We start from the raw sequence: 15,560 nt of genomic DNA, 5'->3' as shown, positions 1-15,560 counted from the left end.
GCCAGATCTAAGTTTAAGAAATCCTTGTCTCTATTTCTGGAAAGAGGAGTGGTTTCAGTATAGCTGATGAAGGAGGGAAATAGATGATGTGAGGGAATTAAAACATTAAATGAAGGTCACATGTTAACAACAATACCCCATGTCATGATGGCATATTATGATGGTGCATGCATAATACTCGTCAGGCCTATACACGTTTCAAAGCAGGATTTTCTTTTTAAAAAATGAGGTCAGGTCTCTCTATGTTGCCCAGACTGGACTTGAACTCCTGGGCTTTAGCTATCTTCCAGCTTCAGCCTCCTGAATAGCTGGGACTACAAGTGCACTCCCAGCAGGATTTTTCCTTTTAATTACAGGAAAAAATATTTTTTACCATCTCCTGCTTCCACAAGTCATAATTTAACTTATTGAGTTCTCTTCCTGTGAAGTTTGCTGGGCACACCTGTAGAAGCAAATGGTTTTCAGCCTTGGCTCCACATTAAAATCACCCAGAATCTTAAAAAAAAAAAAAAAACTCATGCCCAGGCCCACCAATTAAATCAGAACTTGGGAGGTAGGACACAGACATTTAAATTTTTTAAAGCTCACCAGGTGATTACAAAGTGCAACCAAGGTTGAAAACCACTGCTACAAGGTAATGTCATGAGAGAAACATAGTCAAAAACCTCTTCTCACTTGAAGATAAATGGGTAGGTGCTGGAAAATGAGCACTATTCACTTTGAGTTTAATAAATTTAACAAAGACATTGCTATTTTGTGGAGTTGGTCACCCATAAGGCAAGGAGCTAGATGATAATATTTATTATCATCTTAATATAAATAGCTTTTGGGGCCCAGGAGATTAGAAACTTTCTCCTTTGACAACTAAGCCTTAACCATTCAGGGCAGACTCCAAATGAAGTAGGAAACTACCTGTATAGTTGGATTAGAGGCATTAAAAGGCTTGCTTCCTCCACACCCCCTTCCACCCCTACACACGGAAAACGAAAACAAAATCATCCTCCTGGTCTGATGGAGAAATTCTATTCGAATCACCCTCTGTGTTGTTTTCAGGAGGCTTGATCAAAACGTAACACATTACTTCAACAGCACCCACTGTTTATTCAGTTAGTAGGGAATGGGAAAGAAGATGGGTAAGTTTTAATAAGGGGAAATTTTTGTTCTTAAATGTTACTGTGCATCAGCATTACCTGAGGTGTTTGTTAAAATGCAGATTCAGAATAGCTGAATGCCCAAGAATCTGCACTTCTTAAGCATCACAGGTGATTCTGCTGCAAGTGGTCTGCAGACCAAACTGAGAAACATTGTTCTTCTACATCAGTGATTCTCAGTTCTGCCTGCATATCAATATCATCTAGGGAGCTTCAGTCAAAACATGTCAACACAAAAAGACAAAAAACCTTGCCTAGGCTTCATCCAAGACCAATTAAATCATAACCCTGGGGGTTGGGACTAAGCAGCAGCACTTTATAAAACTCTCAAGGTGCAGACAGGGTTGCAAGTTTGGTCCTACATCATGAGTGTTCCTCAGAGACAGGGACCTCAGGAAATTATTGGACAGTGTGAGGGAATTGAATGCTCAGTGATGGGTAATGGCTTGTACTCAGGAAACTTCATCTCCTTCACAGTGTTGCTGAAGGCTTGCTCTGTCTGCAGAAATGAAAATCTGCTCCCTAGGTTTTATAAAACATTGCCACATCATCCTTAGGATAATTCTGCTGTGTGGCAGAGCTCCATCCTAGTTACGCTGTGTTCTCCCATGCCCAGAAAAACTCACAGGAAGAGAACCCACTCTGTCATAAAGTCAAGAATAGGCTTAGGAGCCTGGCACATCTCCAGGCTCTGTGGGAAGAGGGTAGTTCTGGGCTGAGAGCCGGCAAATCAAGCTCTTCTCTGTCTGTACCAGCATTTCACCACTTTAAAGCAAATTTAAATTCCTGTGTCCCAAGATAACCTTTTTCTGGCCTCTGGAAAACTCAGTTGTTTTAGATGCTACACTCTGATTGAATAATTTTGGCAGGTATTTTGATAAATATTTATTATTGGTTAACTATAACAAACTGACTTGATTTTTTTTAAAATCTGCAGTTCCTGTTGGTCCCTGGATTCCTGAGACAACCCTTATTTATTTCCTGAACATGATCACTTTTAGCTTTTTGAATTTGAAAATCTGCTTTGCAGTAGATTTTTCTAACAGTTACACTATCTCAGGATTTCATCTGGGAACATTTCTCTTTTAATCAGAAGTAAAAACATCTGGATGAGTCGGAAAAGAATGTGTCACACTTCTGAATGCTAAAAGTATACAGGGTGTTTTGATTATGCATTTAGACCTTTCATAGTCTTTCTTCATTGTTGCCACATACATTTAATTTATTCTGAACTGATCTGACTCTAGAAATAATTTTGCTGTATAAAAGATTAACACTCCAAAGAAACATCCATAGTAATAGAGGAACAAAAATGATAACAATGATAGCTAATACTTATTGAGCACTTCTTGTGTGCCAGACTCTGTTCTAATTGCTTTACCTGTGCCAACTATTTTAATTCTCTATCCCTATGGTTAGGTGCTATTTTAAAGATAAGCAAACAGAGGTATTTTACAGATAAAGAAACTGAGGCACAGAGAGGCAGAATAGAAAATAAAACATTTAAACTTATACACTAGGAGAGAAATACCCACATTTTTGTAGTATAAAATACCTGTATTTTGTATAAGAAAATCCAAAATGGTATGCAACTTATAGAAGGTGCAAATTTTCTCCAAACACTGAGGAATATAGTGGCATGAAAACCAAACATATTTGTATAATTATTGTTTATTATCTGTTGTTCATTTGGGACAGAACTGTGACTGTCATTTTTATTTGGAATGATGAGGTTTTGCCAGACCAAGGAGAAAACTGACTTTGGAGTAATTCCAGAATCACAGTTTGATATGGAAAGAGGTATATTTTGCTGCTGTGAATACTAATGGTAGTTTATGCATTGTCTACTTGACAATGTGGAGAAAAATACAGTAATTTATGGAAATTACACTGTGCCATTGTATTGAGGCTAATGGACTGTGGCTGTGTCAGTCTGATCTAAAATCAAGCCTGCACATCATAATCTGGTTATTTTGGCCACTTTAGTACTGACTCAGATCATCATGTGGTTGAGCTGAATGACTCAGCTGTTGGTTGTTGACATGACTGAAAATAAACCTAAATGCAAAATGGTCATTTTCGTGGCCTCTTGTGTACATGGTTATTGACTCTGGCAATTTTGTGGTTAATATCATGATATACCTATGAGCATGGAGAATTTGGGTGATTACCCACATAAAAATGGTATAACAGTACCTGCATACCTGAGCAGAGATAGAAAAGGAGTTTCAGTGGAATCAGTGTGGAATGCACAAGCTTGCATTCAACATTCTCCCCTCAAAACAGTAGCAGCTTAGACAAAAGATTTGATGGAATTTCCACCACTTTATTCCCTTGTTTAGCATAAGCGCCTCAATCCTTTCACTGAGAAAAAGTGCAGTGGAACCTACAGGGAAGAAGCTCCATAGGCATTTTTACATTTACCTTTTCTCATTAGGTACTCATATAGCCACTTAAATTCACATTTCACATGGAGGTTATATAAAAAGTGACTGATGGGTCAATCGCATCACATTTTATAAAGGATCTATTAAAATAAGACAAGACTTTATAGTTGAATTAAAAAGACCTTTCATTTTCCAGTATCTTTCCCTCCATTAATGCAGCTACAAAATGTTTAACATTCATTTCAAATAGTTTTGTTGCACAAGACAGATTTCAAGGTTAGCATAATGAAATGGCTGTAAGATGCTGCACATTTAGTGTTTACAAAAGTGCATTATAAGAAGCGTATCATACCTTTTGAGGAAATGTAAGAGGAGGCGTGAAGTTAATGAAAGTAAATTAGCAACAAGAGGAAAACAGACATATAAAAAAGCACTGCAAAATACGTACATCAAATAATATACAATGCTCTTGTTATCTGTAATAATAAAGAACTAGAGTTTCTGAGTTAATAGTAAAATGTATTTTATGACCTTTGAAATGATAATAAAAGTGAGCTATGTGCTATAACCTTTATCTTGTAAGTAAATTGTATAATCTTCACTTTACTAGCTTACAAGATGAAGAGCTGGGACTGAAAACTGCTTCTCTATTGTACAAACTCTATCATTCCTTTTTTTCTCTTCTTTCTTCCAAAGTATGCATCATTTCTATACTCCATTTAATGCCATGTCTGTGACAGATTTTTAAAAAATGTGCAGAATCAATCTTTGGTTCTTACAGTCTTCTCTGATGGGAATAAGTAACCATGTCCCAAAGATGGAAAACTACAGCTTTTAGCCAGAAAAGCCGTGAAATAGTTGTAATAAAAATTCTGCTATTACCTCATTAATTTATTATCACATCACTACTACTTTGAAGTGAATTTGCAGTAAGATAAAGACAGTGGTCATACATCAGCAGAGGAAAGGGTATGCTTAAAATATAGCCAAAAATCCTATTGTCTTTGATCTCATTTATTTTATACCCTTCATGTCTTTTATTATTCTGCACATACTTTACATTTTAAAGGAGGATCTACGTGTCAACTAATCTGGACAGATCCCCTGCCCTCTTCAACAAAGTACTTCATATCTTGAAAACTTAACAGGAGAGTAACACCTTTGGAAACATCTGTACATAGTAATCAGGTTCAAGTTCATCTGTTCTTTCCATTTTCTCTGTAATAATTCCCCCAACTCTCATGTCTTCAATTTGTCTAGCCCTCAGATGTCCCTGCAGCTGCACAGAAAGTCAGCAGGGGGAGCCTTTGTCTGGAAGGACTTGGACTCTGGACTGCTTAGTGGTTCTATCCAAGTTTTACAAAGGAAATAAATTTCATATTAAAAATAAAGTTACAACCTCCAGCCAGTATCAGTAAGACATAGTAGAATAATACAATAAAAATATTTGCAAGAGTTGTAATCTTTAACAAAAGCAAGTTCAAGAAGGAATGTTGCTGGTTATTTCTCATCAGAGGTCAGCTCTTTGATACTAACTGGTATTTCAACTGTATTCTCAAGGAGTTTTAGGAACTAAAATGCAAATGTTATATTAGCTGTTAGTATTTGTGAAACTAGCATGGTTATGTGCAGCCAATTTGATAATGACAATAGCTATCATTTATTGAGAACTTACATGCCAGGCACTGTGCTTTTTATTTTACAGATGAAGAACTGAGGCTTAGCAAGGTTTAGTGATTTGCCCCAGGTTACACAACTGCTAAGCAGATTGTGAATCTAGTGAGGCTAACTCCAGTGCCCACGTGCTTAACCACTGTGCTTCTGCCATCTGCCTGTACCCACTGCCTGTCTTCTCCTTCCCCACTCAGGGGGAAAAAGGTTGAATTGAATCTCCTTGTACCTTCCACCGACTCCTCCTAATAAATCAGTTTGTATGTGGACAAAACCTCAGCTTATTATATTTATTACCTTCTCTAGAGTTAGCTCAGCCTCCAGCTTCATGTAGAACAAACTTACTCACTCTGAACAATTATGATAGTTCAAACCTAATATTGACATAGACTCTTTAAGCTTCTAGGTAGCTGTGAATAATTTGGTGGAAATGTAATGATGCCATCAGTTTTTCTCATGATGTCTTGTTTCTGATTTCCCAGTCTCTTACTTTGAGCATACACACTCTCGATAATATTTTAAATGCTCACTGCCTACTTTCATTGAAAACCAGAAAAAAGGTAGAGTTTCTTTAGAGGTTGAAAGAATGGAAAACAGCTCTTATGCCTGAGCATGAGGAGAGGAATGGAACAAACAGTGCAACTTCAGGTTGGTAGTGGGAGGCAGTGTGCAGTAGTGGAAATAATCATACTGTTGCCTCTGAAAACCTCCATGACCTTGGATTTCATCACATCATCCTTTGGGTGCTGTTCCCTTGTCTGTGATGTGGGAAAAAGCAGCATGAAGTGGAAAGAGCATGTTTTGGAATTGGAGCTTGGTTTGTACTCAGGCTCTGCCATTAGCTGTGTGGCTGGGCAAATTATTTAATCTGACTATCACCTTCTTCAACTTAAAAATAAGTATAATGCCCACTCTGCAGTGGTGTTTTGAGGATTAAAATCCACCTGATAATGGAGGTAAAGTGCCTACACACAGTGGGAGCTGAGGGAAGGTGGTTGTTGTCCCTCTGCCCCCAGTAAATGGAAGCAGTTGGGCTAATTTATGTGTGACATTTCCTCCTGCTCTAATACTTAAATTCTACTTTAAAATGTGGTCTCATAATTTCTTGAATTGCTTCAATTTTGAGAAAAGTCAGAGTGTATAATGCATGCTCACATTCTGGGCTTTCTGAAGAGTTTGCATTCCAACCGTGGCCATTAAACAGAAATAAAGTATACTGCTGGTGTTTGCAGTCAAGGCAACCACAAATCTTAGAGTAACAACTATGTTATTATCAGAAATTTCTAAATCTGTTAATAGTTCTAGAAACACATCACAGTGATTGCTGTTATACAATTGAGCACAAACATATAATGAATAGAGCTCTCAAGACAAGGAGAAACATGTTTCCTCTTCACTAGTATATATCAGAAATATGCTAAGAAGTATAACATTTTATTAAAAGGCTTAAAGGTATAATTTATTTTGAAAGACACACAAAAGACAATATTGGGGGAGGGAATACCCATATGGTGGAAAACATAGAGCTCATAAAGGCAATAATTTATTACTTAAAAGTATAGTAAGAATAATACTTGTTACTCTAAGCTAGTGTTATTCTGTAGGTTGTGTGCCCTATTTCTGGGTTGAATTGTAACCAGAATTAAAAAAAATGACACAATAGAAAATATCAGAGTGCATTGCACATTGTAAGGGTAAAGTATGGTGAACCTTCAGTTATATACATATGTGTATACTGAGTTGTGATGGAAAATTTACTTCTTACTGTGGATCATGGTAAAAAAATTTTGAAAGCCATTGCTCTTTATGACAGTGTCTAGTTTAGTATAATAAAATACATACTTTGAAAAAAAGCATTTGATATATCTCAGTGCCAAAGAAGAGCCACAGCTTAAATTCTACTATAAGACATTAACAAACCTGTTCAACTTGTCATTTTCAGGCCATAATCTTTAAGTTATTGCTTAATGAATCAATATATATATAAATTCTTCTAAAAATGAGAAGAGTACCTTTTGAGTATGCAGAGTAGTATGCATCACTCCAATGGGGATACCACAAACTTAGTTCTGAAAATTCACTTACAGAAACCAATAAAATCTTTAGGCTTAATGACTGTTTAGTATTGTCTCAACATAGATTACCAGCCATGTTAAAAATCATTTAATTATAGGATCATTCAGAAACCATAGTCTCTTGAAGTGAACATTTCAAAAAATAAAGAAATTAGCAAAATAAACTCCCAGATAATACAAAAAATGACATACATTCTAAGCACAAAAGGAACAGAGAGTGAAATAATTTGGAGAATGTAATCAAGCAGATTGAGAAAAGCCAAAAAAAGTGTGACTTCGATAAATGAGGCATACCCCATACAGACTATTTTAAAAAGCTGCTGAATATGGTTACCAATTAGTTATGCTGCAAAGCTTCTTTTTAAATGTTTTATGGTCCAAGTGGATAATCTCAAAATGAAGTATGCTATAAAAACATGGTAGGACTCTTCTGAGTCTTTATATTTCACATGAAAATCCCTAATATGTTTGTGTGATTGACTCTGGTCAGTATTTGGATTAATGTTCAAGTTTACCAAAACCTACAACTTTTTTGTCTCAAAATATAAAGATGTTACAGTCACCTACAATGTATTATGATCAAGAATTCACCGCCATATTTGTTTAGGTTTAGACTAAGTTTGTGAGGCTCAGGACATTCATGTTCAATATTTTGCTTTTCTTAGATAAAATTTGCATACCATAAAATTCACCAATACAAGTGTACGATCAGTGATTTTAGTAAACGTAGAGTTGTGCAACTATCATCACGATCCAATTTTAGAGCATTTTTATCACCCTAAAAAGTTCCTTCATGCTCATTTGCAGTTAATCCTGGCAGGCCTAGGACTAGGATGAGGCAAGTGAGGCAACTCCCCCACATGCAAAGTTTAAAGGGGCATCAAAATCTCATTAATCAAGATAAATAGAATTTTAGTCCAATATTTAAAAAATTAATGCATAATATCAAAATTTTAAATAAAGCTTGAATGTGATCCCTGTACTTGCTTTACTCAGGCTCACTTGCCTCACCCTAATACTGGCCCTGATTATCCCCTCTCTGCTCCCTGCAAGCCCTTGGCAACCACTAACGTACTTTCTGTCTCTGTAGACTGCCTATTCGGGACAAATAGAATCATACAATATGAGATATTCAATAAATGGGATTCAAATGGCATGATATGTGGCTTTTTGCATCTGGCTTATTTCACTTAGCATAACTTTTTTTTTTTTTTTTGAGACTGAGTTTTGCTCTTATTGCCCAGGCTGGAGTGCAATGGTGCAACCTCGGCTTACTGCAATCTCCGCCTCCCAGGTTCAAGTGATTCTCCTGCCTCAGCCTCTCATGTAGCTGGGATTACAGGTGCCCACCACCATGCCCAGCTAATTTTTTGTATTTTTAGTAGAGACGGGGTTTCACCATGTTGGCCAGGCTGGTCTTGAAATCCTGACCTCAGATGATCCACCTGCCTTGGCTTCCCAAAGTGCTGGGATAACAGGCATGAATCACCGCACCCGGCCCAGCATAACATTTTTAAAGTTCGTCCATGTTGTAGATGTGTCAATAGTCTGTTCTTTTTAATTGGTGAATAGTATTCCACTATATAGATATATAATATTTTATTTATTTATTCACGAGTTGATAGACATTTGGGTTGTTTCTACTTTTTTAATATTATAAAGTTACTATGAACATTTGTGTATAACTTTTTGTGTGAATATGTTTTCCTTTCTCTTAGGTAAATAGCTAAGAATAGAATTGCTGTGTTATATTTTAAGTATGTATCTTACTTGATAAGAAACTGCCAAGCTATTTTCCAATGTGGCTGTAGCATTTTGCATTCCCACTACTAGTGGATGAAAGTTCCAGTTGTTCTACATTGTCATCAGCACTTGGTATTGCCTGTCTTTTTGATTGCAGCCATTCTAGAGGATGTATGGAAGCATCTCATTGTGGTTTTAATTTGCATTTCCCTAATGGCTAACAATGTTGAGTATCTTTTGTTGTGCTTATTAGCCATTTATATATCTTCTTTGGGGAAATGTCCATTCAAATCTTTTGTCCATTAAAAAATTGGATTGTCTTCTTTTTATTGAGTTGTAAGAGGTGTTATATATTCTGGATACAAGTCCTTTATCAGAAACATGATTTACTAATGTTTTCTCCCAGTCGGTTTTTTTTTTCATTTTCTTAATACGTCTTTTTAAATGCAAGGTTTTGAATTTTGATGAAGTCCAGTTTATCAAATTTTTAATGGATTGTGCTTTTTGTGTCTTATCTAAGAGCACTTTGTCCAAACCAAGGTAAAACAGATATTCTCCTATGTTTTCTTTGAGAAGTTTTATAGTTTTAACTAGAAAACTTGGGTGGGATACTACAATGGATAGTTGTAGGCAGTCTGAGAGCAAAATGAAAAAGGGAGGGCATTGAAAGGAGAAGGTAGGAGGGATTTAAAGAAGAGTTCTATGTTCTTTTAAATTTTGTCTGGATCCAATCTCTTTAGAAATGAGAAAACACTTTAGTACAATTAATTAGGAAACCATGTCTGTTTGATCTGATGAAGATTTAGTATTTACTTTATCTGAATAATATTAATATTAGTGGCAATGTTGCCTTTATCCAGAGTTCAAATGTTTGTTTTAATGTATATACAATACCATGGAAATGCATGAAAGACATTCAAAGCAACACCAATGACACACTCACTTCATGGACATAAGCAAACACAATGGCTTGATGATAATCTGTCATTTGATGGAATGCTAAATGAAAAAATCTGGAGTTGAGATGGATGAATACCATATGTACATGAATGGAGTATGACCATAAAATGCAATGAGGCATTGAGTATGCCACAAAAACAAACCTTGGAGAAATATCACATCCTTGCTGCATAAAGGCACCCAAAGAAAACCAAAGACTGTTAAATATTCCAAATTCATTTGGAGGATCAGGAGGACTTTGTGGGTCACGAGGTTCTTCATTGTTGTCTTCCAAGTGCCATTCATAAGGACTGAATCTGCTGACTAGGAAAAGAACTACGCTGACTCCAATGTAAGCAAAGACAATGCACATCCAGATTTCATAAGCCAGTGGATCCAGAAATGAGAATACGCCTGGTTTTGATTTCTGAGGCTTCTTTATCATGATGGAGATGCCCAGGCTCATGAATGGCTTTGAAAAATCTATGACTTCTTCACGGACCAATGTTATAGTGAGTGGAGCAACAGCTATATCAGCTCTCTGAAAAAAAAGAAAAAAAAAAGAAAATATATATGACTTTTAGAGACAGTCTTTAATCAGTTATTTGTCACTTAATATACTTCTTTGGTGAAAATATCAAGTCCTAAATCTTTACAACCAATTGAATTATCAATGCTTAGGTTAGAAAAGTGGTAGCATTCAGTGGGTTCTAAAGTGCTTTAACTTGATGGTAAATTAAAGAAAGGGTGCTGGCCTTTTGTCTTCTGAGGACACATTGGCTTAGAGCAACTGACTCTGCTTTCTTTTCCTAATAGTGTGTTTTTGCTACCTTATAATACAACTTGTACTGCCTTGTGACATGTCACTATTTAACTCTCGTTTTCTTATTTTAATTTTCATGTTCTTATGTCTTATCTCCCTCGCTTGACCGAAAATTCTTGTGGAGCAGGCATAATATCCTATACTTCTTATATCTGCTTCACTCTACACCATGAGGTGCCACACAAGGCCACAGCAGTTTAATTCTTAGGTGTTTGCTGTCTTATGTTATTGAATTTTTTTGAGAGTATATATATTAAAACAGGTTTTTTGAAGGCAGAGACTCAATCTTCTATTTTTGTATGTGTCACTGCAACAGATTCTAAACTAAAGAAACTGTAGATGCCTAAAAAATAAGTTGTCGATTATTGTATATGACATATGCAAACATGAAAGAATTTTGCCTGGGCAATAACAAGGGTAAAACAGTTGTCAGAACACATATTAATTTATGTAGTAAGCTATATTTTCTAGTGATAATATCAGTGTAGCACTCACATGTATTGAATCAATAAAATAAATGTCAGTAGTGCACTGCACAATTAACTTAGGCAAAGGCAGGCAACGTTTTTCTATTAATCCCTTGAAAATAGGCACTAGGATTTTCTACATTTATTTCTTTTGTTTTCTGCAATTATTCCTTTCCAACAGTAGTAAGTCATAGTCTGAAGCCAGGCCTTAAAATGCACACAAAGAAAAATCCTTCTGACTAAGGAAAGGCTTTTGGATGGTATATCATATATGAAGTGAAAACACCAGTTTTGATCATTTTTTTCTATGTTCAGAACAGTTATGCCTCAATACCCCTACCAAAGGGCAGAGGTAGGGAAGTCTGATATAGAGTATATTTTCAAAGAAATGAAATTTTACTCCTTTGAATTACATATGATAAACCAGTTGAGGAATACTCCTTAATTAGTTTAAAGGGAAATGCAGATGATAAACAGCTAGCTAACATTTACTGAGTGCTTATTCTATATGAGGCACTTTGCTAAGCACATTACACTTACTATGTCATTTAATTCTCACAGTAACCTTGATATTGGTACAATCACCATTCCCATGTTGGAGATGGAGAAACTAAAGCACAGAGAGGCTGGGATTAGAACCCTGGTCTTCAGATTCCAGAACCCAGTTGCTTAATGAACATAATGTTCTGACTCCATAGATACTTGCAGGTTTCTACTCTACACTACTTTTATATGCAATTATCAACCTTAGCCAACCCCTCTTAGGTTCATTCCAATGCAAATTTGAGTCTTTATTCTGTGCCAAGCACTATTCTAGGTGTTAGGAATGAAGCAGTGAACAAGACAGACAAAACAGACAAAAATACTTACCTGCATGGAGGTCATCCTACATCCTTTACATCCTAGTGGAAGTTGCAGAAAGCATGGGTTTATTGAAGCCAACTGCCTACTGATCAAATCTACCTTGGAGGCTCACCACCATTTCAAACTAATCATTTCTAAAATTAAATCCATCTATCCCCCCAAAAGTAGATTCTCCTCTGTGTCTGTTGATGATGCTTATTTCAAACTTTTCCCAATTCCTAATCCTTATCAGTCCTATCCTCTCTGCAGATGATCTTGCCTCTTTCTTTACTGAGAAGATGGAAGCCATTTGATATAAGCTCTATCATCTCAGTTCCCCCTCCCCCAACTTTGTCAACATATTGCAGCATCTTTATACATTTCTTCTGTGTGTTTCCATCTCACAGAAAGTGACACTTTCTAAGATTTGATCAACTTATTCCATGCATTCTATATTTCTCTGTGGCTTCTTAAAACCCAGCTCTATCTACTATCTCTTTTACATCTTTAATTTTTCCCTTCTCCATTAATCTATTCCGGTGGTTCTTAAAGTATGGGTCCTGGATTAGCAGCAAAAGAGTCACCTGGGAACTTGTTAGAAATGCCAGTTCAACAGACACATGAAAAAATGCTCATCATCACTGGTCGTCAGAGAAATGCAAATCAAAACCACAATGAGATACTATCTCACACCAGTTAGAATGGTGATTACTAAAAAGTCAGGAAACAGCAGATGCTGGAGAGGATGTGGAGAAATAGGAACGCTTTTACACTGTTGTTGGGAGTGTAAATTAGTTCAACCATCGTGGAAGACAGTGTGGCAATTGCTCAAGGATATAGAACTAGAAATACCATTTGACCCAGTGATCCCATTACTGGGTATATACCCAAAGGATTATAAATCATGCTACTATAAAGACACATGCACATGTATGTTTATTGTGGCACTATTCACAATAGCAAAGACTTGGAACCAACCCAAATATCCCTCAATGATAGACCGGATTAAGAAAATGTGGTGCATATACACCATGGAATACTATGCATCCATAAAAAAGGATGAGTTCATATCCTTTGCAAGGACATGGATGAAGCTGGAAACCATCATTCTCAGCAAACTATCAAAAGGACAGAAAACCAGACACCACATGTTCTCACTCATAGGTGGGAGTTGAACAATGAGGACACATGGTCACAGGTGGGGGAACACCACGCACTGGGGCCTGTCAGGGGGTGGAGGGCTGGGGGAGGGATAGCATTAGGAAAAATACCTAACGTAAATGACGGGTTGATTGGTGCAGCAAACCAACATGGCACCTGTATACCTATGTAACAAACCTGCACGTTGTGCACGTGTACCCTAGAACTTAAAGTATAATAAAAAAAATAAAAAAGAAAAAGAAAAAGAAATGCCAGTTCTTGGGCTCCACCCCAGATGTATGGGATGAGAAATTGTGGAGGCGTGAGACTCATGTGGTCTTCCAGTTTGTTGTAATGTTTGCTATAATTTGAAAATCATTGATCTATTTTATTCACTTAAAATCATTTTCAGGTAATCCTATTTACTAACAAACAAAAATGAAACAGAAAACACTCCTCCCACCTTTTGATCCTGCTGCCTTCTTAACCACATTAAATCCCTCCCTAACACCACCAGTATTATTGAAAAAATACAGCTTTACTGTGTTGCTATCAACACCACTTTCTCCTTATACCCCTGAGACTTAATTTCCAGCCCCTCCAAATTACTGAAATTGTTTCTTGAATTATATACTTGGCTACTAAATTCAAATATCTTCCTTCAGACATTAACTGCGTGTGTGACGCCATTGGCCTTTTGCATTATGTACGTGCTTTCCTTAGCTCTCTGTTATGAAAGACTACAGGTTCTCCTCCTACCTCTCTGAATGTTCCTTCTCTGACTTTCCTTCCTAGTTCTGCTCTCTCAATCAAGGTGCACCTTTGTACCCCAAGAGACTATTCAGAGTGCTTGTCTTAGGAGATAATCAATGAAGGTTTGTTCTTTAAGGTTCTGTCCTTCACTTTCATCCCTCAGTATTGTTACCTATGGTTTCAACTCTCATCTCATCGTGGCTAACTTCTGAATTTCCAGTTCCACGTTACTAACTAGAGGGGAGCCAAAGACAAATTTTCATCTCTTTTACCCTTTTGCCTGAAGCTAGACCTGGTCATAGTAAAAAAGGGTACTGAGGAGAATGAGTTGGCCAGAAAGCTAGCAGAGTTTTTTTTTTTTTTGGCAGAGAGAGTCTGAATCAGTTAGAAAGAGTCTTGTCATGCCAAGAGAATTCACAGGTAAAGCCACTTCCTCTCTTTGCCAACATGTCTGTCTCCTGCTCAGAGCATGCAAATACCCCTCTAGTATCATTTCTCACTTGATTTCATTTGAATTTAATTACTTAATTTAACCAGTATTTTTCATCTTTTAAGTCTAAAAGATAGTTCTAGGAGAAATTGTTACTTGTTTGTTTTAGAAAAAAGAAATAAGAAGGCATTCACGTGAGAAAATTATTTTGGAATGAATTTAAGGAATTTGGGGTCTTTTCTAGAAGGTACAGAAAGGAGTTTGAGAATCTTGACCCCTTTAAAAAAACCCTACTTGGTAATTGAAACACCTACTACATGGTAAGCACCACTAAATACTAACGAGACGTGGCTAGATGGATAAAGCAGGACTACTTTTTGTTGTCTGATTCCCAGGAACATTCATCAAAAGAACAGATTCCCAAAGAAGGCCATTCCTAGTTTGAAGTACTTCTGAAATCACAAAAGACAACAGGAAGAATCATCTGCTTCCCTTAGGCACTTGCCTTTTTTTTCCTCAGCCTGGCATTTCCGTATTTTTTTTTTTCTGGATTGTTTCTTTCTAAGGAGATTTTTCGATTTTTCAAAAAATGTGGAATTTGTCTATGTTTTGGAGGGTGCTCTCCCAATCAAGAATGGCATTAAATCTGTGCTCAGTTGTACCTCGTTGATGTAGACCTGACTCCAAAAGGAGAATTCCCCATGATGAACCTTAAAAAATACCTATTACAGATGGAAAAAGGCAAAGGAATAGCAAAAAGCAGGTGGAAGAAGGCTCAAGGACAGCTTGAGGCAGAATCTGTAGCTCCCTTCCCTTCTATTGGTAGGAGACTTAGCAACTCTTCTCCTTTCTTGCATGTTTGGTAAGAAACCAAGCAGCAGAACTCATGTCAGCTCAGAGCCAGCCTTGGCAAAGCCCTTGCCCTCTATCACCACTATTCCCACAGGCAGTTTTTTGGCCACATGTAAGTTTTCTTTTGAAAAGTGTCTGTTCATGTCCTTTGCCCACTTTTTTATGGGGTTGTTTTTTGTCCACCAAACCCCTGTAATATGCAATTTACTTATATTACAAACCTGCACATGTACCCCTGAACGTAAAATAAATGTTAAAATAAGTTGTTGTGATAATTGGTTATTTC

At 36.8% G+C, this 15,560-nt stretch overlaps 1 protein-coding gene across 7 annotated transcripts in view; it reads right to left on the bottom strand.

Annotated features, from left to right (window-relative positions):
* GRIA3 (glutamate ionotropic receptor AMPA type subunit 3) overlaps positions 1-15,560 on the bottom strand; it is a 308,174-nt gene that overhangs the window by 63,363 nt on the left and 229,251 nt on the right. For all 7 annotated transcript variants that reach the window (XM_063721254.1, XM_063721253.1, XM_024240714.3 and 4 more), the window contains one exon: positions 10,131-10,507. In XM_063721254.1, coding sequence (XP_063577324.1) covers positions 10,131-10,507 — 377 coding nt within the window. The remainder of the gene's footprint in view (positions 1-10,130; positions 10,508-15,560) is intronic.

The sequence above is a fragment of the Pongo abelii genome, chromosome X, assembly GCF_028885655.2.
Source record: "Pongo abelii isolate AG06213 chromosome X, NHGRI_mPonAbe1-v2.0_pri, whole genome shotgun sequence".
Taxonomy (NCBI): domain Eukaryota; kingdom Metazoa; phylum Chordata; class Mammalia; order Primates; family Hominidae; genus Pongo; species Pongo abelii.
This window is presented reverse-complemented; position numbering and strand designations above follow the sequence as displayed.